Below are 22,881 nucleotides of genomic sequence, written 5' to 3'. Positions count from 1 at the left end.
GTGTCTTAACTAAAACTAGCTGTTATCCCTCATTTCCACAGCTCTGTATTCTGCCACCCCTCCCTTCACCTTGCTATGGTTTCTTCCTGTCAGCGTAAAAATGTATAAAAGCTCGCGAGCTCTCGGAATTACGTGTGGCAAGTTGTGCGCCCTCAGCTGGTGACTTCTTGAAAGTGACACGAAGCAAAATGATGGCGTTCGAGCAATTACAGCGGAAGCAGTGCAGGATTTAACGAGCTGTGTTTTTTCCCCTGGCGTTTGCTTGCTAGCAATTATCTGGCTGTTGGTAAAAGACTTGTAAAGGGAAGAAACAGCCAATACTGCTCTCTTCTTCTACTGCTCTCCTCTATCTACCTTTTAAGTATATATTTAGCGTTTATAATATTTAGATTTAAAGGGATTGTTCACCTTTAAATAACTTTTAGTGTGATGCAGAGGGTGAGATTCTGAGATAGTTTGCCATTCGTTTTCATTTTTTATTCAGCAGCTCTCTGGTTTGCAGTTTCAGCGATCTGGTTGCTAGGGTCCAAATTACCCTAGCAACCATGCATTGAATTGAATAAGAGACTGGAATATGAATAGAAGAGGGCCTGAATAGAAAGATGAGTAATAATAAGTAGCAATAACAATACATTTGTAGCCTTACAGAGCATTTGATTAGATGGTGTCAGTGACCCCCATTTGAAAGCTCAAAGGGTTTGAGAAGGCATATAATTAAAAAACTATATATATAAAAAAATAATAAAGACCAATTGAAAAGTTGCTTAGAACTGGCCATTCTAAAACATATTAAAAGTTCATTTAAAGGTGAACCACCCCTTTAAGTGTACAGTGTTAAAGTAAGTCATACATAGGCTGCAATGTTCTCATTTCATTTAGACTGGCAAATAAAAAAAAAAGTGTACTTTATAAAATCACATGGTAAAATCTGTGTGTTTGTGGGTCAGACTGAGTACAAAATTATGTTTTCAAGCAAAATTATTTGTGCACCCTGCAAATTGTTGTTGCACTGGATTCATAATTAGAGGGAACATTGCCTGTAATTCATTAGTTTGGTTTTTACTTTATACAGCTTTCCCACTGAGTCACTCTTTCTCCTATTAGTGAGCGAAAGGACACACCTAGCAGGATGGGCATATGTGCATGGAAAAAAAATGCCAACTGTGAGACCTAGCATCAAGGATGAATGAAACAAGTAGACTCCTAGGACGCTGTCTTTTGACAGTGTTCTAAAGAACGTAGCCAGCAACACCCCCCGATTGTCCCATTTTGAGCAGGATAGTCCCGATTTTGACAGCTCAACCCGGATTGTTACTAAAAAATGTCCCAACATTCTGTTTGATCTCCTGCACTGAACAGCCAGAAAAAGATACAAAGTTTCTAATTTAAAGGGGAGGTTTACCTTCAAGATAACTTTTAGTATGTTATAGAATGGCAAATTCTAAGTAACTTTTCAATTGGTCTTCATTATTTATTTTGTATAGTTTTTAAATTATTTGCCTTCTTCTTCTGACTCTATCCAGCTTTCAAATGAGGGTCACTGACCCCATCTAAAAACAAATGCTCTGCAAGGCTACACATGTATTGTTATTGCTACTTCTTATTACTCAGCTTTCTATTCAGACCCTCCCCTAATATTCCATATTCTCATTCAAATCAATGCATGGTTGCTAGGTTAAATTGGACCCTAGCAACCAGATTGCTGACATTGCAAACAGGAGAACTGCTGAATAAAAAGTTAAATAAGTAAAAAACTAAAAAAAATGAAAATCAATTGCAAATTGTCACATAATATCACTCTCTACATCATACTAAAACGTTAACACAAAGGTTTAACAATTTAACATAAGCAGGTCTCTTGGGGAAACTGTAACTAGGAGTTAAAAGGAGAATTCAACTCTGAAATAAAAATCCCTACCCTACATAGACCCCCTCCCTCCTTCCCCCCCCCCCCAGGCCAATGCCCCTAACTTTTTACTTACCCGTCAGTGAAGATTCAGGCATCAGAGTTCACAGGCACCATCTTCTTCTCTTCGGAAATCTTCGGAATGAGATTGGCGTGGCAGCGCATGCAAAGTTCGATCAACTTTCTGTTTCACAACAACTGCGCATGCGCTGAAACTCTCATTACAAAGATTACCAAAGCGGATGAAGATGGCGCCCATGAACTCCGATGTCTGAATCTGCACCAATGAGTAAGTAAAACGTTAGGGGCATTTCCCCAGGGTAACATTTAGGCTGGGGGGAGGAGGGAGGGGTGTCTATGTAGGGTAGGGGGTTAGAGGTTTTTTAACTTTAGGGTTGAAGTGAAAATCACTTTCATTAGCAAAACTGTAATAACACATTAAAACCACAGAATTGTGTTCAAACTTTCATAAACTTACAAATTCTGTAAACTGAACATGGTAATTAGGGGTGTGGCCACAAATGGGCGTGGTCTCTCTTTCTATTTCCAAAATGTTGGGGGTTATATATTATTACATTGATCTATATGTTTGTTTTGTTGGAAGCTGTTTATATTAAGAAATATATTAGGGATGCACTGAATCCACTATTTTGGATTCGGCCAAACCCCCCCCCCCGAATCCTTCGCGAATGATTCGGCCAAATACCGAACCGAATCCGAACCCTAATTTGCATATGCTAATAAGGGGTAAGAAAGGGGAAACATTTTTTACTTCCTTGTTTTGTGACAAAAAGTCATGAGATTTCCCTCCTCGTCCCTAATTTGCATGTGCAAATTAGGATTCGGATTCGGTTCGGCCGAATCTGAATCCTGCTGAAAAAGGCTGAATCCTGGCCGAATCCCGAACCGAATCCTGGATTCGGTGCATCCCTAAAATATATTATTGACAATCTCATGGATTGGGGTTGCCACCTTTTCTGGAAAAAAATATAAAAAATATATATAAAATATATTTTTATAGTTTTTCCCTATGAATAACATTGACACCAAGCAACATTTTTACTGGCCAGGTGACAACCCGTCCCTAGCTAAGAGTGATGTTGCAAACATTGCACTTACACCCACCTCTCCCCACAGCAACACCCACCGCTCCCCAGAGCTTTTAGTCACATTTATGGTATGGTGTTCACATACTCAGTTGCAGCAGGACATCAAAGCAAAAACAACATAAAGTAATTAATACATACTGCTTCATATTAAACCGCAAATTTACTTGTGGATAAGCTTTTTATTTATATGAAGACTTGGATTATGTTTCTGCTGATATTTCTGTTAATAATCAAACATATAAGTATCCTTTTTTTACTTAGAGATAGCTAAATGTCCTTTTGTTCTCCCTCCCACAGTGTTAAAAAAACCTGTACAAATCTTTATTAAAGAGGTTGTTCACCTTTGAGAAAACTTTTAATATGACATAGAGAGTGATATTCTGAGATAATCTAATGAGATCAGGTAACTAGGGCCCAAATTACCCTAGCAACCATGCATTGATTTGACTAAGAGACATATATGAATAGGAGAGAGTCGGAATAGAAGGATCAATAATAAAAAGTAGCAATGACAATACATTTGTAGCCTTACAGAGCAATTGTTTTTTTTTAGAAGGGGGACAGCAATGCCCATTTGAAAGCTGCAAAGAATCAGAAGAAAAAAAACTATGAAAAATAAATATTGCAAACCAATTGAAAAGTTGCTTAAAATTGTTCATTCTATAACATAATAAAATTTACTTTTAAGGTGAACCACCCCTTTAAATACAACAAAGTTTCTATTAAAACCTCCATTTCTTGTATTCTTTTTTTACATGTTGCAATTGATTGCTTTGTATTTTGTTACAGCTAGTTTTAAGAATATCCACAAAACACATCAGATCTAAGCACAATGGGCAGTTCATACGTTTCCATTTCACACAGTTTTGCTGTATTTATTTGGTAAATAAACAATATATATGAACGATAGGTTTTTTCCTTGTAAAGGGATTAGCCACTGTATTTTTTAGGGAATCAGTATACCAGTTTGCATGGCAAAAAATGCACTGGCCCTAAAGACAGAAATGGAAATCACTTATGTGTTGGGCTAGTTAGGGTTAATGACAGCTCTTTAGCTCTGTCCTTGAAAACAAATGTCTTGTTCTGCAGGTCTTTATTGTGCTGAAGGAGCACTGCACAATAATCTACAGTTCTCTCAGGGAACAGGGAAGTCCTCAGTTGCCGTGCAACTTCAGGCGTGTCACTATTTTTCAGGAAGTGAGGTGCTGTCATAAAGTGATCCAGGTGAGAAGCAGGTGTAAGAGTCAGAGCAAGAAAGAACGAAAGAGAAAAATTAACTATTAGAAGGGGATACTAAAGGAACAAGTGGGTATGTGTTTTCTGGGAAGCAGAGCTTCTTAAAATATGTTTTACATCTGTGATTTTCTGTTTTAACATATGTAGTAACAGGTGAAAAAGACATTGAGTTCAACCTTTTGTATTTATTTATATTTATAGTACAATGGGCCCTCCATTAAAGCTGCATGAGCTGATCCGAGCGATCCGCAGTGTGAAAACACAGAGTGAAGAGCGAGAGGTGATCCAGCGAGAGTGTGCCGATATACGTTCTTCTTTTCGGGATGAGGACTCATTGTACCGGGGCCGGAGCCTGGCCAAATTACTTTATGTTCATATGCTGGGGTATCCTGCACATTTTGGACAGGTATGTGGGTTGATTGAGTGGCAGGCCCGTACTGGCAATCTGTGGGTTCTGGCAAATGCCAGAGGGGCTGCTGTAAGGTGTCATAGAAAGTCAGTATTTAGTGGGCTGGTGAGGGCTGTTTGGGCCTCTGTGTGGGCTGATTTGGCCTCTGCGTACCTGAAATGCCAGGGCCTATTTTTATTCTCAGCCCAGACTTGTTGAGTGGTAATTCTTGTGGGATAGGAACATTAATATTTTTAGTAGCAAACTCTCTTATAAATGTAAAATAATTCATGTTATCTTTTAGGAGATCTGTGGTGTCAGGTTTCACTATTTACAGGCTTATGAAGAAAGGATAGTTGCACACAGAGTGTTTTCTCTCCAGCATACATCAGCCAGGAAAGTGCATTAAATAACTCCTAATTTCAGTGGGGCTGTCCTGATACCACTGGTACTGAAAACTGCTTGTTTTGGTGGTGTCAGGTGGTTCCCACTGAGGTGACTGGGAGGTGTCAGATTTCAGCAAAACTCAGTATATGAAGTGTCATCAAGTACAGCGCCATGAGTGCAACAGAGCCCTGTGATCTGCCACAGACAGGCAGTGAGAACAGGACCCGCTGCATCTTTCACCTTTTGGCACCCCTAGATTGAGCGTCTGAAAAACACACAAGCTAGATGGCCCATGTTTTACTCCCAGTCTGCCTCTCGTGAATACGGTGTTACTAAAAGCAAGTAGTGATGTATCTATTGGAGAGAAGCAGGCCATTCTGGCGTACAAAGATATGTGCCTATGGTGCTACATGCAGACGGTGCAAAAAACATGGCAGTTTTCACCTTTACATCATGTATTTCTTAAATGAGTCCCACAGTGTAATTATCACGATAAAATAGCTTTTCAAAGTTGGAACAAGCTAATAAATGTAGATATGTGCAGAAGCTCAGCTTTATATTGTTATGAAGAGAGTCTAGGCATTTCCTAGGCAAGCTTATATGTTGAATAGAACGAAAGGAACGAGAAACTGTGTTCAGCACCACATATACATAAAGTGAATACTTAGAATTGTTCTTTGACTGCTGTTGTCTACGTTATTTCCTATTATAAAAAATGAATTTATGGCCATTTAATGTATCCATTAATGCTAGATGGAGTGTTTGAAGCTGATTGCATCTTCGAAGTTCACTGACAAACGTATTGGATACCTTGGTGCAATGATGTTATTGGATGAGAGGCAGGATGCTCACTTATTGATAACCAATAGTATGAAAAGGTGAGAATGTGAAAAAAAGTCCATTATATAACCACTGATCCAATAAATGTAAGAAACGTACAGGATCTGTGCATCTGAAAAAATACCATTCCTGCAGGTCTGCTGATATTGCATGGCTCTGTGCAGCTAACCTGAAACTTTAGCACAGATAGACTCCTTGAAATCTTTAACAGAATTTCTACTATTCATATTTCTATCTTCTTTACAAATAAGAATGTTTAAGAAATGTATTTGCTTATCTACTACATTTCATAACTGATGGTCTTATACTTGAGATTCTTAACTATACAACCCACAGAATCTGGAAACAAGTTGTTTTCTTTTTCTGTTGTAATGTCCTTTCAATCTGGATATTGCCAAATAAACCTTGGCTTCATCTATCTAGATAGCCTTTTTTTATTTATAAATTATAGTGTCACATTTCCTCACTCAAGTTCTTTATTACAATAATTATTATTAGGGATCTGGAACATAGCTCCCCAGTGGTTCAGGGGCTGGCTCTTTGCACTCTGGCCTGCCTGGGATCAACAGAGATGTGTCGAGATCTGGCTGGGGAGGTAGAACACTTACTGCAAAACTCCACTGGTCATGTTAAAAAAAAGGTAAAAGAAGAAAAGAGGGAAAGGGATAGGAAATGTTAGATTTTTAAGTAAATTAATTTATTCTTCTTTCGTTGATCCTGCATTACCCCAAATGTATCCATCAGGCAGTATTATGTGCTGTGCATATCATCAGGAAGGTTCCAGAATTGGTGGAAATGTTTGTCCCAGTCAGTGAGGAGTTGCTCGGAGAGAAGAGGCATGGTAAGACTGGACTCAGTAAGAGACATTTAAGGGAACAGTGGCCGGGAAGTTATGAAGACACTGGGGACTGATTTCACAGAAACACTATGAAGAGAGAGATGAGTTAGGATAAAAATCATGGTCAAATTGGCATTAATCTTTTATCTCTGTTGGCTTGATGACAATTTAGAGTCACTTAAATGACATGTATTCTGTCCATGGTTCATTGGGTGCACAGGGTGCATAAGGTGACAAGCTGCAAAAGTAGTGCAGACAATGCATAATAGGACACATATTTAATGCACTCGACACAAAGGTATAAAGGTATATCATGTGGATGAAGAGAGGAGGCAGGGTGAATGATAAGACTCATGATCCCTTTGTAATATTACATCCATATGGAAGGAGTTATTTAAGTAGTAATACCAAATGGTCAGTTTAGTTAGAAGAAAGTAAGTCAGCACTAAACTGAATACACACAATACACAATATTTAGGAGAGGCACTACAGACAAAGAATACCAAGTGTAAAGCCAGTTAAGGGGAAGACAAGCATATTGCAATTGAGAAAAACAATGTATTACTCGAGCATAGTTTTTCTGATTATTTACTCTGGGAGTATTTTCAGGTGTGCTTTATGGAGCCGTTCTGCTGGTCACAGAGATCTGTCAAAGACAACCAGAGGCCTGTAAACGTTTCCGCAAGGTGAGGAATATCTATTTTCCCTCAATGTTGGAAATTTCATCCATTGGTAAATGTTCCTAGTTTAAGCCTCCAAAGGCTATCTAAAAATTATGGGATTTGTAATTTGAAAACTACCTTTAAATATATTGACTAGGCTTAAAAACTGCATCTAATCCACTCTCCTCTTATCTGAAACAGTCGCCATAGTAGACTATGTAGAAATATTTAGGGTACTTAAGCTAGTGATGACGGCAACCTTGGAGAAATATATTGTGGTTGAATACAAAATTTAATGGAATGACAGTATACTGTATTTCCAATCTGGGAAATGATGTTCCATGGTTGTGGGATTTGTAATTTGAAAACTACCTTTAAATATATTGACTAGGCTTAAAAACTGCATCTAATCCACTCTCCTCTTATCTGAAACAGTCGCCATAGTAGACTATGTAGAAATATTTAGGGTACTTAAGCTAGTGATGACGGCAACCTTGGAGAAATATATTGTGGTTGAATACAAAATTTAATGGAATGACAGTATACTGTATTTCCAATCTGGGAAATGATGTTCCATGGTTGTGTTGGGATCAAAACAGCAAACATAATTTCTGTTTTCATTGCTTTACTGTCATTATTATATTTTTATGGGACAGTTTGGAGATAAGACAATGGCAATATAAAGTATATGTTTTATTTCCTCACATGTTCTGTATGGTTCTCCAGCTCCTCCCGCTACTCCTGCAGAAGCTCAGACAAATTATGTCTGGTTATTCTCCGGATCATGTAGTATCTGGTGTTACTGACCCTTTCTTACAGGTAAATGCATACTGGTCCTGCCCAACTCACTATTGTTCTGTGCCTCACCCTTCCCCAGCTAATCCCTGCTGGTTATAATGCCCCTTTCCACTCCAAATTCCTCTTTCCTCCATTTTGAGCTTGACTGGCCTTGTTTTCATTTTTCTGTTTTTCTGTTATCCTCTTTCTATTCCTTTATCCAGCTCTTATCTTCCACCGATTGCACTTGTTTTCAGTGGCAGTATTTTTTTATATTGCTTTGCTTTTCTTCTGTGCTCACACTAATAACTATATATTCCCCTCTTCCTCTGTGATCACAATCGCATTGTGAATCTTTTCCGTTGTGCCTGTGCATTACCTACCTTGTTATACTTTAACCTTGTTGTTCTCAGGTTCGCCTACTGCGTCTTTTGAAGATTTTGGGACAAAAGGATGAAAGTGTATGTGATGCAATGAGTGATCTGCTAGCTCAGGTGAATGAAGGAGCATTAGAATAAAAGTGGTATTACAAAAGTGATACATACACACATGACTTCAAGAATATGCATCTCTTTGTAGGTATCTACTTGTACAGATACACAGTCTAATGCTGGAAATTCTGTCTTATATGAAACCGTGCTCACAATAGTGGATACTAAATCTGCAAGTGGTTTGCGGGTGAGTACTGGGTTGGGGTTGCTTTAAGAGATCTGCAGGGAACATTTACCCAGACCATTTATTTTCTCATTATTAAATTCAGAGAGACCAGTCTCTACACTGGTCTACGTAGGCTTGTTATCAAGTGTTTGCTTTTTGTTTTTTTTTTAATAACACATTTCTAATAATCAGTCACAAGTATATACTACGAGTTAACCTATATAGACAGAATCACAGACTGAGCTCACTATAACATCCTATTAAAACCTGAACATTTCTTAACCTTGCCATTATATTACCTAGGTTCACTCTCTGCATATTGTATTGGAGCAATTGGACTGGACCATGTGCCACATATTTCTCATGCTCAGCTTGAGATACATTCTTTTAGTACAAGGGACATAATATTTTATCTGTACATTTTGTCTTTCTGCCTGTATGTTCACAGTGCAGAATGTCAAAATCCTCTCAAGAATGTCTGTGTGTGACGGTGTAGATAAGTCAAACACTCTTTAACTGAAAACAAAAACAGTGAGAGCACTTTAGATCTAGTGTGTCTTACTGTAACACTATGTAACAAGATTGACTAGCCCTTTATGATTAGATCCTTACCAGCCCACTACTTCTCTTTTTCGATTACAGGTTCTCGCTGTTAACATCCTGGGGCGTTTTTTGCTCAGTAATGATAAAAACATCAGGTACCACCACTGTTTGCCCTTGAACATGATTATGTAAACTATAATTATTCTTGCAGTCTCAATGGGGTGTCCCTTGGGTGGAATGAAGTGGACAGCAGGTGAGTAATTGTCATGAATGGTAATAAAATTAGTGCAAAGGGCCCTGTACTAACTGCCTAGCTAAAGTCAGCAAGATTTTGCTAATGGTAAATGCATCCTGTTTTTCCTTTTTTGAACCGTTCTTTTTATCTATTTTGCTGTACAGTTATTTGCACTTGGCCTCCTACTGCAAACACATTTTTAAAAAATGGATTCTCTAAAAGATAACAAAGTTATCAATTTTGAAAGTACTGTTTCTCAGCAACTATTGCCATCACAATACACTTTGTCCCCCTTCATACTGCCTAGTGCTGCCTCCTTCTGCCCGAAAATATCTGTGCATTCGTAGTCACGGCATTGGCCTGTTAGTGTACTGTTGTGAGTATTTCGGCACAGAAATGTGAAAGTGTGCATTTTCACACTAAAATCCATCCTGTCCAGCCTATGTTGGGCCTGTCAATGCATAGTGATTTCAGGCCAGAAGCAAAGTAGCAGTGTTTTCTTCCCCCAGCATAGATAGAGAATATGCTTCATGTGACATGACCCTAATGGTACCTGATGGTTTTTAAAATATATTGTGTTACATGAACTCATAAAACATCTAAATATACATTCTCATGTGCATGTACTTATGCTATAGTTTACTTTTTAAAACTTAATTATTTTTTTCTGCAGGTATGTTGCGCTCACATCTCTTAATCGGTTGGTACAGTCAGACTATGCAGCTGTTCAGAGACATCGAGGCACTATTGTAGAATGTCTCAGACAAACAGACAGCTCCTTAAACAAGTAAGAAAATCCTTTTATTTTCTGTGAGACTCTGACCGCCAAGGGAAATTTTCATGATTTGTTTATCCCAGTAGCATTTGCTCACTGGATCATGACTACTGACTTACAAGCAGACTTATAGCAACTTGCTTGGAGAACAACCATTTATGTAATAGTTGGCTCCTTTTTCACATGTAGAAAAGTGTATCTTTGAAGTAAAACTCAAGCAATAATCATTTTCTTTTAGATAAGACATTTGATTTGTATGCACACATACATTGTAAATGTGCTTAAGTTTCCTTTGTCTGCTTTAAATTATTTGTACTGTCTCTCAAAGACTTTCCATTGTAAAGTTATGTACGTTAAAACAATGGAAATGCCAAGTCTTTTGATTAAAGAGGAATGCTGATTTTGTCAGTAGTCTTTTTGGACTGACATTGTGGGTATTTGCAGAAATTCCACATGCAGTTGAGTGAACTGCCTGTTATGCTGCTGCCAATTGGGCTGCACCTTGGCTAGAGCAAGTAGTAGTTTCAGTGCCCTGGTTGGACATGTAAAATATTGCATCAGGCACTCACAAATCCCACAAACAGACATATAAGGTACACAAATAGCCTTAATCATAGCCCATTGCCTGCTTGCTGCAATATTTGGTATGCATTGCCTTAAACTGTTAGTCTGGGGAATGAGCAGTACAAATTGCCTGCAGGAGCTTATATAGGTGATATCACATATCTAGACGATAGTGTGATTTTGTATAGATGGGGTATTTTAGGCTGTGTGCTACAAAAAGTAAATAAATAGTCACCCAACTGGTAAAAATATTTGTAGCAACTTTCAGTGATGAGATTTTTACAAACCTTATATTTTGCCTTCTTTTAGGAAAGCTTTGGAGTTGTGTTTTGCCCTAGTAAATGAGACAAATATTCTACCAATGATGAAGGAGCTTCAGCGATTCCTGCAGACTTGCCCTCTGGAGCTGAAACAGCAATGCACATCAGGAATATTCCTGTGTGCAGAGAGGTAAGACTCATATCACATGACTTTTGTTAGAGTATCTGTGATAACAGAAAGCAGAATTGTTTACAAAGCCATTTAGATGTGTGGGAAGTTGTATATGTTGGAAGAATAAAAATGAGCATATAAACATTGAATGGAATAGGTTATATAAGTTTGGTGCAGGAGACCAAACAAAAATCCCTTTACATACAGTAACAGAATGCTTCTATTACAGGTTTTCTCCATCCACACGGTGGCATATTGATACTATAATGGGGACACTGGTTACAGTAAGTATTTGCCTGTGTTGTTTGTGAAATCATGGTAGCACACAGTGTTTGTGATATGTATTGCAAGTCATTTTGTATGTATGTGATATACTACAATAAAGCTATATATGCAAGCACTTTTATGAACCATTTTTATGTTGCTTAAAACTAAATTCTGATTCTATGTTAGTTCCTTTCATTCTTAGCTTGACACGGTCTAACATCAAGTTTGTAGTATAAATCAGCTGTGGCATACAATTCAAGGACATGTAAATCTTAAGATAACTGCCACTCTGGTTGTTAAAAGGTTAACAGTAAGGCCGCAGCATCCCCTTAATCACTTAGAATTCCTTTTCCTCTTCTAAACCACTCTGCTCCTCCCTCAGGAAATTAGTTTTGCTGTTAGCTCATGAACATGCTCAGTTCTTCTCAGCTCAGATTACTAATCACACCCTCCAGTCTAACAGCAAATGAAGAGATAGCATTGCTGGTTCCCATAGAAACTCTCGCTGCCTGATCCTATTTTTTTCTCCTAACCGCCTCTCCTGAGCTCAGTTTACAGTGCTCAAAAAATCTGTTGTGCCTGTGTAAACCTGCATTCGGCATTGCATGAACTTTGCAGCATACATGTCCTGTTAGCAGAGGTCAATGTTACTGATGATGTACTGAAAATGTAGGCTTTACATGTCCTTTAATATTATGTCTATTCATACTCTGCTCATTTCCTCAGGCTGGCGAAAGTGTCCGTGATGACACAGTCTCACACCTTATTCACTTAATCAGTGGAGCCTCAGAGCTGCATGCTTACATTGTACACCGACTTTACTTAGCAGTAAGCGAAGACATTGGGCAGGTGAGATTCAGAGAATATCAAGGGGAATGTATCAAATGGAGATTCCAGAAGAAGACAGACAGGAGAGGCACAGCAGGAAGACACGTGATTAAAACTTTGTGATACAAAAGGAAGAAATAGAGCATGATAAGTGAGAGATAGGAGGTTTGAACATATGTGTGATTGTATGTGTTGGAACTATTATGGCAAAAAGCATCAGCACTGCCTTTGGTTTTGGATTCAAAATACTTATGATACCTAGCTAAATTGGAACAGAATAATCATATGAATTGAGGAAATGCATCAATGTATTGTTTGTCCCTTAGGCTATAATCATTTTTTTCCTTTCATTGTAGCAACCACTGGTGCAGGTCGCTGCTTGGTGCATTGGGGAATATGGAGAACTTTTGATATCTGGATCAAGTGAAGAGCCAGTAAAGGTGTCATTTGATGTTACAGAACAAACACATGATATTACACAAAGTTGCCATAGAACTGTATCCTCAAATTTATGTCACAGCACAGAAAATAACCTTTTACTATTATAATATTGTGAAAGTGTCAAGATTGCTCGCCTTTAGTAAAGATGTAGTAGTAAAACAATGGGGTAAATCAATTGACATTTGATCCCTGTTGGGCAGATCTATTGGCAAAAGATCCAACATTAAATATAACAGGATGGAAGTGTTAAATGAGTGGTTTTTATTCCTCAGGTAACTGAAGATGATGTTCTGGATGTCCTGGAGGGTATTTTGCAATCCCACATCTCTTTGCCTAGCACACGGTCTTACACTTTGACTGCCATAATGAAACTAAGCACACGGTTTACTCACTGTGTGGAGTAAGTAGCACACTATAAATCTGTACCATGTATGAATGTAAGTCACCAAGGGGCAGATTTATTATGCAGTGTAAAAGAATTCGCCACACATCTCCAGGCTTTGCCATGTAAAAAAACAAGTAGTTTTACTATGCATTTTTTTTCCTTAGAACAACTTCCACCTGAACATACTTACATAGGTCTGAATTGATGTAAAATAACAGCGGCAAATCTGGAGTTTGCATGACGTAAAATAAAACACACCTTGATAAATTCGTCATTTATTTAACACAGCTTTTTACACAGTTTTTTGGTGAATTTAGTTTTACACAACATAAATAGGCCATCATGTGCATAAGGCAGAACAATAGCACTGGCGAATTTGAAGAGTCTCTGTTCACTTGTGTAGTATTTTTAGGGATATATATATATATATATATATATATATATATATATATATATATATATATATATATATATATATATATATATATATATATATATATATATATATATATATATATATATAAAATTAAAAATCCCCCTAAAATGTGTCTTATTTTCACACTTTAAAACATAGGCCCCATTATTTTGATTAACATTCAAAAATGGCATTCACATTTTGCCATCTACATACAACTTATAGAATTCAAGTATTTATGAAAAGCATCATAATCAACAATGCAGTTGCTGTTTCCTTATAAGGATGTTCATTTTAATTTCTAGTAGCAGTGTGTCACTGTCATCATACACGCATTAATGTCAAATCAGATTTCACTGTATATTTTCACATGACTCTTCTTTTTTAGCCGTATACGACGCGTGGTTTCTATCTACAGCAGCTGTCATGATGTGGAGTTGCAACAGAGAGCAGTGGAATACAATGCCCTGTTTAAGAAATATGACCACATGAGGTATCAGTCTTGAGATACAAATAAACATGGACTATAGATTTGGCTACCTTAGTTAAGGGGCGGGGTTAACAATTGATGTTACGTACATGAATATAAGAGTGTCTGGCAACAACTTTAGTTTCGGAAGCATGGAACAAAAGGATAAGAAATGCAACATAGCACATCAAAGGCTATAATTCTTAAAGAATTCTTAATGCAAAATTAATCCTTTTTAGGGGTAAAAAAAAGACAAAAAGGGGCAGATTTATCAAAGGTCGAAGTGAAAATTCAAATTAAAAAAATTCAAAATTCGAGCTAATTTTTGTGTATTAGGGACAAGTCCAAATTCGATTCGAATTTGAAAAAAATTCAAAAATTCAAATTTAGAAATTTATCATTTACTGTCTCTTTAAAAATTCGACTTCGACCATTTGCCATCTAAAGCCGAATTGCTGTTTTAGCCTATGGGGGACCGTCTAGAACCTATTTGGAGTCAATTGGTGGACTTTGAAAAATCGAAGTTTTTTGGGGGGGAAAAATGTGCTATTACTACGATTCTAATTTGATCGAAAACGGACCTATTCAATCGAAAACTGACTTATTCGCCAAAAAAAAACTTAGATTTAATTTTGGTTGGTCTTCTTGAATTCGAATTTCGAAGTTTTTCAATAACGAAATTCGATCCTTGATATATCTGCCCCTAATTGGAAGACACACAGAGCTACTAGTAGCAGCTACTTGTCAAGGCTACAAAATAGACAATAGTGATAACTGGCTTTGCTAAGACACTACGTGTGTTTTAGCAGAGGCAATACTCAGTATTATCTATAGTAGGATAATTTGTGGCAACAAAATTCCCAAAAAATACCCTGCCATAGACAATACTGAGAATCGCATCTGCTGAAACACACATAGGGGCCCATTTACTAAGGGTCGAACTGAATTTTCGAATTCAAAAACATCGAATTTCTAAGTAATTTTTGAGGCCAAAATTCGATTCGAATTACTGTCTCTTTAAAAAACTTCGACTTCGACACTTCGCCACCTTAAACCTGCCGAATTGCTGTTTAGCCTACAGGGGACCTCCTAGTCTTTGGCTAAGTTTTTTTTGTATGATCCTTCGAATCGTTCGATCGAACGATTTTTACTTCACTTTGACTATCTTTGACTCTTTTGACTATAGATGTATCAAATTTGTTGGTAGAATTTCGAAGTTTTTTAACCTCGAAATTGGACCCTTAGTAAATGTGCCTCGTAGTGTCTTAGCAAAGTCAATTGTCACTTTTATCTATTTTGTATCTAGTTGTTTTTTACGGAGCACTGCGTTTTTCTTATTTCCCCAATGGAAACATATTTGTAGCCACAATTAACTGCTACTAAAAAGTTTACAACGACTGACTGCTGATTAAGTGTCTCAAAAACTGCCTGGTGGGGTGACATATCCTGTATTGCAATTGGTGTTTGTTTGTGGGTTGGAGTTGTACTATGTAAAGATGGAAGCTAGCACAAAGTCTATTTCTTAGAGCTTCTGTTTATTCCTATGGGATTTTTAGAACCGTATTCATGAAATGGTGAGTTCTTACTTAACATCGATAAATACAATTCTAAAAATCCAACAGGAATGAATATAACGTGGGTGAGTTTTTAATTATTAAGCTTAAACTTAAAGCTGCCCCTAGGACTTGATCCATTCTGATTTAGCACTTTGTTGTATACAGTATATAGATGCAGCAAACATAATAAACACATATGTGACTGCTATCAAGGCTCTACTAACAATAATATCTGAATAAAGGATCTTGTAGTCTGAAGGGAATCATAATATTGAACTTTCTTAGGCTGTAGCAACAGTATCAACTCATCTCTTGTTTCCTTGTTGATTTGTGCCTTCTTATGGTTTCTGTCCTTCCACCTATTTAGGTCTGCCATCTTGGAAAAAATGCCCCTGCCAGAGAAATCTGCTACAGAGGATAATGAGTGTGCTATGACTGAACTTAGTGAATCTACCGGGAGCTTACCCTTAGATAATTCCCAAATTAATTCTATACAGCCAGCAAGCCAGGTAAGTGGAGTGAGGGAATGGCTCTGTATTACTTTTTCTAGTGGCTAACAGTATAATTCTGCAGATGACAGACCTCTTGGGCCTTTTGGAAGTGAGCACCGACACAACAATGAATCCATCATCAGTTGCAGTTCCACCTCTACCTCAGAATGTCACAAGTGGAAGTAGTTTGCTGGACCTTTTAGACGAGCCCATAAATGATGGTACGTGTAGTCATATTGTCTGTTTATTGTTTTTACCATGTCCATCTAATGCTGCTATCTTTCATTTTCCTCCAATGTATGTGTGTGAACACCTTCATGGAAGAATAAGGGAAATGTGTCTCAGTTGTGCCACTGGAGCTTTCACTTAGGTGCCGGGTATGACTAAGATATTTGGATAAAGTACACCAGAAATACTGTATATTGAAGTGTTTTTGATGGATGATGGGTTCACTTGGAGAGTTATTTGTAGACGACAATTTTTAGCAACCTGTAGTTACCAGACCTCATCAGCAAAGGGAAACTATGTTGTAATATTTTATGAGATCTTTTTATTTTCTATGTGTAATTGAAGTAAAAAAGTTTTGAGAGTGATGTAAAGGCTGGTGTGGTGGGAGAATCTATATTGGGAATAGCAATCAGTCTATCATATATAATATGCTATGCTGATTTCCATGTATCCGTGTAAAGTATATGTGTCTTCAAATGCATGCTCTTTCTTATAGCAATGCCACCATTAGTTGTGTACAGTAAGGATGGATTACAAGTGGAATTTTCATTTATGCGCCCACCCTCAAATCCTGCACTTCTTGTAATTACTTCATCTGCCACCAGCTCCTCATCCAGCACCGTTGCTGATTTTCAGCTGCAGGCAGCTGTGCCAAAGGTAACTGGGTTATTATCCTTCAACTATTACCCTGATATTCTCACCCACTGGCACAACACTCCACAGAAACTGCCCTGACTCGACTAACTAATGACCTTTTAACCGCTAAAGCCAACAATCATTTCTCACTACTAATACTGCTCGATCTCTCAGCCGAATTTGACACTGTAGATCACCCTCTCCTCCTCCAGTCCCTCCACTCGCTTGGCCTTCGTGACACAGCCCGGGTTATACTAGATTCTGCCTTGTCATTCACTCCTCATATCCAGTCACTTATTAAATCATGTCAATTCCACCTAAGGAACATATCCAAAATACGATCATTTATCTCCCAAGATGCTGCCAAAATTCTTATTCACATATCACGTCTAGACTACTGTAACTCTCTTTTAATTGGCCTTCCCCTCCAGAGACTGTCACCTCTCCAGTCCATAATGAACACTGCTGCCAGGCTCATACACCTCAGCAACCGCTCCTCCTCTGCCTCGCCATTCTGTCAATCCCTGCACTGGCTTCCATTACCTTTCAGAATCAAATTCAAATTAATGACACTGACTTTCAAAGCACTTCATAACTTTGCCCCACCCTACATCTCTGAACTCATCTCTTTATACTCACCCAATCGCTTACTACGCTCCTCTACTGACCTGCTACTCAACTCTTCTCTCATTACCTCCTCACATGCTCGCATTCAAGACTTTGCAAGGGCTGCACCCCTCCTCTGGAACTCTCTCCCACGGTCTGTCCGACTTTCTCCCAACCTTTCTGCTTTCAAGAAATCTCTTAAAACGCACCATTTTATAAATACGCCTTTAAAAATCCATTAGCCATGAATAGAGAGAGGCAGTATTTCACGCTAGTAGACTGTGGCGATCTCTAACTTCACTCTTTGATAAATATGTACCCCTACATCTTTTAACCCCTCTCCTCAATATCTGAGGGGTTTTGCCAGGGGCACAAATAAATGCAAGCAATTTGAGTAGCATGCAAACAATGTATAAACAGATTTGAAAGCGCTCTTTCAGTTTTGGAATTTGTTTTCCCCTGTTTGGTTTATAGTTTTTGTTGCATTTATTTTTAGAAAACATAGCACTTAATATAACTTGGTAAAGGAATATCAATAAAGATGTTTCTACATAAAGATTGCCATCATTATACATGTCCTTGTTGTCATTATGGTCTTTGGACCATGTTGTGTCTTGCTAGGTCACTTGCATTCCTTTTAGGACATCAGACATATAAGAAATATAAAAGGAAGGGGACGATAGATCATTTTGTGCAGTTAAGTAGCCTAGACCTGTCCAGTATAGAGATAGGATTGCATTCATCAGAATATTATAAACACCTCTCAGGTCTTGCTTCAGACACAGATCTGTCAAAGTGTAAAAAAAAAAAATATCTATACTTTTACTTAGGGACGCACTGAATCCATCATTTTTTAACAACTGAGTGTGATTTTTTTTTTATGTTGACACAAATTAAATTTTTAAAATTTGAATTTGCAAATTAAGGTTTGCATTAAATTTGATATTCAGCCCAATACGTATTGGAAACTTGGCAGAAAGCAGGGCACTCAAAATTATAAAAAGAAATATTTATTATGATGTAGTCACAAACATTAACACAATGGGGCATATTTATCAAAGAGTGAAGTTAGAGGTCACCGCAGTCCTCTAGAGTAAAATACCACCTCTCTCCATTCATTTCTATGGGATTTTTAAAGGCGTATTTATCAGTGTGTGAAAGTGAATGTTCACCATTTAATAAATAACCCTTTAAAAATCCCATAGCCATGAATAGAGAGAGGCAGTATTTCACACTAGCAGATTGTGGCAATCTCTAAAGTCCCTCTTTGATAAATATACCCCAACGCCTTTTAACCCTCCTCCTCAATATCTGAGGGGATTTGTCAGGGGCACAAATAAATGCAAGCAATTTGAGTAGCATGCAAACAATGTATAAACAGATTTCAAAGTGCTCTTTCAGTTTTGGAACCTGTTTTCCCCTGTGTTAAAGGGATTTATTGTCTGTATGCTACTCAAATTGTCTGTACAGGTATGAGATCCGTTATCCATGAAACCCGTTATCCAAAAAGCTCCGAATTACAGAATGACTCCATTTTATCCAAATATTAAAAAATTATTATTTTGTCTCTGTAATAATAAAACAATGCCTTGATCCAAACTAAGATATAATTAATCCTTATTGGAAGCAAAACCAGCCTATTGGGTTTATTTCATGTTTAAGGGATTTTCTAGTAGACTTAAGGTACGAAGATCCAAATTACAGAAAGATCTGTTATACGGAAAACCCCAGGTCCCAAGCATTCTGGATAAGAGGTCCCATACCTGTATTTAATTGTGCCCCTGACAAAGAAATAAAGGGGGATTGATTGCATTGGGTTAATTATTGTGAGCTATGTGATAATAAATATTTCTTGTTATCATTTTGAGTGGGAGTATACAGGTAACCCCTTGCAGTAAGCATGATTAAATAGAAACTATCTTTTAAGAAGTGAAACACCAATTCTTATTACACTGTAGTACCCATTATTATGTGGAGGAATCGGTATCCATTTGAATACCAAATTGCTTTTGAGCCCTAATATGCATATTCAAATCTGAAACGAAAAAAAAAGAATTGTATTGTGTGAACAAAAAAACATTTGCATTCAGTTGTCCACATTTTACTTTTGTTACATGGTTCAATGGCATACACTTTGCATAAACATTGCTTTCAACTGTATGCTATGCTGGGAATCTAGTCTACACTGAGAGCCAGTAAAGTGTAAAAGTTTGATATTCAGTAGGTTCCTAGTCTGATCTTATGTGTTTTTTTTTATACTAAAGAACATCCAAATACAACTGCAAGCTCCAAGCGGCTCTTTAGTCCCTGCTTCTGATGGAGGATCCGTTACGCAATGTATCAGAGTCCTGAATCCACAAAAGGTACAAAGGAACATGTGATAAGGAGAAAGTAGTCACATACACTGCTGAACACATTACTTCTTTTTCTTAACTTTTCTCCTTTAATTTCTTTCTTACAGGTGCCCCTCAAGATGAGGCTTCGCTTTTCATTCCTGCACAATGGAAATAGCGTACAAGAAATGTGTGAAGTCAGCAACTTCCCTCCTGCGACATGGCAGTGACCCTGCTCTCTTTAGGCTGTTCAACATCTATAAGCTGCCAGAATTTTCAAGACAGTGACCTGTTTGACTAATAACCGATGGAGAATTTAGTACTGTTAATGAGAAATTAGGATGACTAAAATAATTTAGATGTTGCATCTGCATTAGCCCCATTGCAGTACTGCAAACATAGTATTTCATTAGTAAGTGATAGCTTTATTTAGGCTAACTAACAATCCCTGTTTAAAGTTGAACATTTAAGAGATTTCATTTGCTTTGCTTAAAAAAGATTATATCTCACACAATCTTGGCATAGCATCTTAAACTTCTAAATAAGTATGACCTACTACCATGATCCATTTTTGCAATACATTGAATAGTAAACCAAAGGGAGGAAGGGATCTGGGAAGATATAGTCTGGCCTGAAGGGCAACATGAACAACATGAGACGGGATCTTGCCACAGAGTAGGGCTGGTGCAAAAATAAGGACTTTGTGCTTAAATAGGAATAATGAACAGTGTGACGCAGCAACTCAGTAACAAAAACAAATATTAAAATATGCAAAACATTGCTAGGCCATCACTTGTGATTCCAGTATTACACTACCGAGCATGTTACATTTGCTATAGACGTTACACATACTGTTTTCGACAATACCATTGTATATAAAACGTTTACAGTTGGGTTGAACTTTCTATACACCAGGGGGCAAGCTAGTGTAAAAGTTAATTTGTCTGGAAGTTAAAAGATCTCTTAATAAAGATCTCTTTTTTTATACAATCATACATGTTGCTCCACTTTCCCATAAGTACATGCAGGTTGAAATACTGATACAGAAATTCGCAATTTTAATTAGCAGCATTCGATTTTTAAAAATAAAATATATTTTCTGGACAGTGCCAACCTAATCACACCATCTTTATTTTAGATTTATTAAATGTTTTTTTATTACAATGTAATGGTTTAACTATATGTTTTATACTTTTTCTATAGCAACTACAGTACCTCTTTATCACCTGCTGGTGGTGCTCTCTTACTAACTCCCTTTTCCTTGCTTGCAATTTTGGCATGCCTTCTGCACTAAGGCACTCAAAATAGAGGCACCAGGAGTCTAATGAACAGTATGAGCAACTAACAGAGATCTGCCCAGCCACTGTTAACCCGTTTGGCTTCCATATAAATAAAGCTGGCAATTCCCTTAGGCTGTTTGTGTTAATTAGGATTTGTAAGCATAATGAATTCTCCAGCTAATTAATGCTGTGTGGTGATGTTGAGGGGGGGGGGGGGGTGACTGAATTTGTATGAAAGCGGGGGATGCAGGCCGCTGTGATGGAAGGGGGCTCATGTGAGTGGCACAGAGCCAGCCTGTACCTGCCTCCTTCAAGATGACAGACTGCAAGAGACAACAGGGACAAATAGAGAGACAGCGCAGTAAAAGAGCAGGGAGAGTGTGCGCAGAGTAGCAGATGCATCCGCCATTGAAAAATCAGCATCTCTTTTACCCTCCCACCAAAATCCAGCCATATATATCTCACCCCCACCCGCATGAGCTCCCTGAGGTGTGAGCTGGCAGCTGTGGGCACTGACCATCTGTGTGCGTGTTCATGTATTTGCGTTTGTGTATGCCCTGCGTGCGCGTAACCAGGCAAAGAGCCTGGCAGAGAGAAAAAGAGAGAGTGGGGCAGAGAGAGACACAGACGGGGAACAAGACAGCATGAGAGATATGAATTGGCAGTGAGATGGGCAGAAAGAGGCATATAGCGGGAGTTGGCAGAGATACAACGCTAGCGTACAAGCTGGCACAGATGTGGCCCCTTCAGAGCTGGCACCTGGTACTTTATATTGTGTGGAACAGAAAACGCATAAAACTGAGTGCGGGAGAAAAGGCGAGAAAGGAAATGTGACATGAGACATGTCACAAGAAAGGAAGAAAGACTGGCACATGAATACTATCCATCCTAATCTTGATACTCTATAATGCGACATAGTCACTAAGTGATTGTCATCCATGCGCTGCAGATTGCCCTTTGTGTGCATTTGTCCTGTATGTGATGTGTCCATATATGTGGCCTTGTCATTACGTCAACGTGTCCACCATGCCACACTGAGTCATGGCCTATGAGATGTGCAAAGGGAACTGTGCAAAGTAAAGCGAGACATCCATATGATCATCGCATAAGGCTGTCAGCGAGACTTCAAGGGAAGGATACAAGAGACCTCCAGAGAATGGTGAGAAAGACTAATGCACAAAGAATACATAACCGTAAAACTACTATGGTATTACTGTAACCCTATGCAAGGTAGACTGGGCACGGTGTATCTTCCATCATATACCTAGCTGCCACTTGAATGGGCAGTACTATAGCCATACTTTCCAACATCTAAAGAAAGTGTGTCTATGGGCACTTTACTGCAGTGTTTGTGCCTCTTATGAAAAATGATTGAAATGTGCATGGGGATCACACCCATTTATACATGACCAGCCAATATTTCTATAATTGTATGTTCACAGTCTCGTAAACCAGAGCTTTAGGTAAATCTGAAATAATTCTGCAAAGGTGGTAGGTTAATCTGAAATAATTCTGCAAAGGCGGTAGGTTAATCTGAAATAATTCTGCAAAGGCGGTAGGTTAATCTGAAATAATTCTGCAAAGGTGGTCTCAAATA

General features: G+C 38.0%; 2 protein-coding genes across 5 annotated transcripts in view; both read left to right on the top strand.

Annotated features, from left to right (window-relative positions):
• Window positions 1-148: 148 nt before the first annotated feature.
• On the top strand, window positions 149-21,415 carry ap1g2.L (adaptor related protein complex 1 subunit gamma 2 L homeolog). Of its 4 annotated transcripts, none has more exons than XM_018258751.2 (23): window positions 149-286; window positions 4,105-4,324; window positions 4,453-4,657; window positions 5,780-5,904; window positions 6,365-6,506; window positions 6,611-6,707; window positions 7,314-7,390; window positions 8,093-8,185; window positions 8,557-8,637; window positions 8,723-8,821; window positions 9,443-9,498; window positions 10,252-10,365; window positions 11,227-11,367; window positions 11,579-11,633; window positions 12,343-12,465; window positions 12,801-12,884; window positions 13,158-13,285; window positions 14,074-14,178; window positions 16,078-16,219; window positions 16,284-16,422; window positions 16,926-17,086; window positions 19,936-20,034; window positions 20,133-21,415. In XM_018258751.2, the coding sequence occupies exons 3-23, from the start codon at window positions 4,457-4,459 to the stop codon at window positions 20,232-20,234; spliced, it is 2,364 nt and encodes a 787-aa protein (XP_018114240.1). In that variant the 5' UTR covers window positions 149-286; window positions 4,105-4,324; window positions 4,453-4,456; the 3' UTR covers window positions 20,235-21,415.
• A 133-nt stretch (window positions 21,416-21,548) lies between these two features.
• Window positions 21,549-22,881, top strand: part of thtpa.L (thiamine triphosphatase L homeolog) — a 72,794-nt gene continuing 71,461 nt past the window's right edge. Inside the window, exon 1 of the mRNA XM_041564944.1 lies at window positions 21,549-22,443. The gene's annotated coding sequence lies outside the window, so the exon portion shown is untranslated. The remainder of the gene's footprint in view (window positions 22,444-22,881) is intronic.

The sequence above is a fragment of the Xenopus laevis genome, chromosome 1L (genome assembly GCF_017654675.1).
Source record: "Xenopus laevis strain J_2021 chromosome 1L, Xenopus_laevis_v10.1, whole genome shotgun sequence".
Lineage (NCBI taxonomy): Eukaryota > Metazoa > Chordata > Amphibia > Anura > Pipidae > Xenopus > Xenopus laevis.
Note: the sequence above shows the minus strand (reverse complement) of the source record. Positions and strands in the feature narration are given on the sequence as shown.